The 2,122-nt window shown below is 52.8% G+C and overlaps 1 protein-coding gene across 3 annotated transcripts in view; it reads left to right on the forward strand.

Annotated features, from left to right (window-relative positions):
• The window catches only part of Il4r (interleukin 4 receptor), a 29,323-nt gene that overhangs the window by 17,687 nt on the left and 9,514 nt on the right, over nt 1-2,122 (forward strand). For all 3 annotated transcript variants that reach the window (XM_021200003.1, XM_029544808.1, XM_029544803.1), the window contains 2 exons: nt 550-701; nt 1,446-1,597. In XM_021200003.1, the coding sequence (XP_021055662.1) occupies nt 550-701; nt 1,446-1,597 (304 nt within the window). The remainder of the gene's footprint in view (nt 1-549; nt 702-1,445; nt 1,598-2,122) is intronic.

Below are 2,122 nucleotides of genomic sequence, written 5' to 3' on the forward strand. Positions count from 1 at the left end.
GTGGGTGGCCTGGTGTGGCTGTGACATGTGGGTGGCCTGGTGTGGCTGTGACATGTGGGTGGCCTGGTGTGGCTGTGACATGTGGGTGGCCTGGTATGGCTGTGACATGTGGGTGGCCTGGTGTGACTGTGACATGTGGGTGGCCTGGTGTGGCTGTGACATGTGGGTGGCCTGTCTAGGTGGTCCTTTGGCAGAATTACATCCTGATGTGTACAGGGCAGGAGCCTGTGGGAAGTGTGCTAGGGCTTATCACAGTCCCCTGTAAACCAAGGGAGGCTGGGACACCATGAATTACTTAATACTCAGGGGCAGGGGAGCTAAGTCACGGGACTGAGGACCATAGCTAGAATGGCAGTGTCCAGAAGTGTCCAGAATCAGATAGGCAAGGTCTATGGCCAGCAAGATGCTAACCCAAGCCATTTCCTCTCCTGGTCCTGATTGCTTTGGTCTTCCTGTCAGGTGGGAGGTAACCTGGGAAATTGTGGGGGGTACCAGGGGAGTCGGTAACTATGGGGTGGTGGTTCCCTAACAGAGTTTCTATGTCTGCAGAAACCTCACATGCATCCCGAGGAACAGTGCCAGCACCGTGTGTGTGTGCCACATGGACACAAATGCGCCCGTCCAAACAGACGAGTACCAGATGGAGCTATGGGCTGAGCACAGACAGCTGTGGCAGGGCTCCTTCAGTCCCAGTGGTAATGGTAAGGCCTGCCTGAGTGCTCCAGTGCCGGGGGTGGGGTGCACACTGACTGCAGGTCAGCTGCTGGTTTGTCATATGCCCTTACGTTCCTGCACTGCTCTCTACCATAAGCTTGTTCCACATAGTTTTGTTTTGTTTTGTGTTTGTTTGTTTGTATTATTGAGGATGGAACCCAGGACTTCCCAGATGCTAGGCAAATGCTCTACCACTGAGCCAAATCTCCCTACAAGTGTAGTTATAACAAGAGTTGAAAGCATGAATTTGTTGCTCTGTGACCAAGGGCAAATCACGTTACTTATCCGAACATCAGTTTCTAAAAGAAACTGATTATTCTTCTGTCGTAGATCAGAGAAGGCAAGTGCTTTGCCTCAGGTTACACAGCTTCTCAGTGCCAGAGGCAGAATTGAAGACCACATATCCCAGACAAGAGCTCATGGGTTTTCGGTCTGTGGTTAGAGCTGCTGCTCAGGCCACTGGGAACCTACGAGATACTAGAATTAACCCATGAATGAATTTAAAATCATTGTCACATTGACCTTAACATACACTCTGCTGTCGTGGTCTCATGGGTATGATTGCCTCAGAAGTGATGAGCCCAGTGAGTCGGCACACTCCTGGAATCCCAACATTCGGGAGTCTAGGAAGGAGGGTCAGGAGTTTGAGGAGGTGAAGTTGTCAATAGGGACATCAAAACAAAACAGATCTCAGGGATCAAGCCCCTCACCCAGGCACCCTTCTTCCCCAGTGAGGCCCCCAGCTCCAGACAACCTCACACTCCACACCAATGTCTCCAACGAATGGCTGCTGACATGGAATAACCCGTACCCATCGAATAACTTACTGTACGAAGACCTCATCTACATGGTCAACATCTCCAGAGAGGACAACCCTGCAGAAGTGAGTGGGCGCCGTGGATCCCTGCCTTTGCCTGGAGCCGGCTGGGAAGGATGCTCCGGCTTTGGAGTAGGGAGCTCGGGAGGGGGTATAGTGAACTAGAGAGCTCGTTCTCGGCCAGGCTTTACCCCAGGCATGTCCGTCCCCTTCCTGGCCCTGAATTTGTAGTGTGCAGTTGTGTTGGTCAGTGTTTTGTCGCTTAGACAAAGTGCCAAGAAAATCAACGGTAGGAGGAAACGTCTACTTAAATGCCTGGTTTCCTAGAGATCAGTCTGTGGTCTTATGGCCCCATTATTCTGGGCGTGGTGTTGAGGCCAAGCGTCATGGCAGAAGCGTGGTGGAGCAGAGCTGCTCAGCTCATGATGGCCAGGAAGCAGAAACAGACAGACAGACAGGCAGGCAGGCAGGCAGACAGGCAGACAGACAGGCAGACAGGCAGGCAGGCAGGCAGACAGGCAGACAGGCAGACAGGCAGACAGGCAGGCAGGCAGACAGACAGGCAGACAGGCAGGCAGGCAGGCAGACAGA

This window comes from Mus pahari, chromosome 1 (genome assembly GCF_900095145.1).
Source record: "Mus pahari chromosome 1, PAHARI_EIJ_v1.1, whole genome shotgun sequence".
In the NCBI taxonomy this organism is placed as follows: Eukaryota; Metazoa; Chordata; class Mammalia; order Rodentia; family Muridae; genus Mus; species Mus pahari.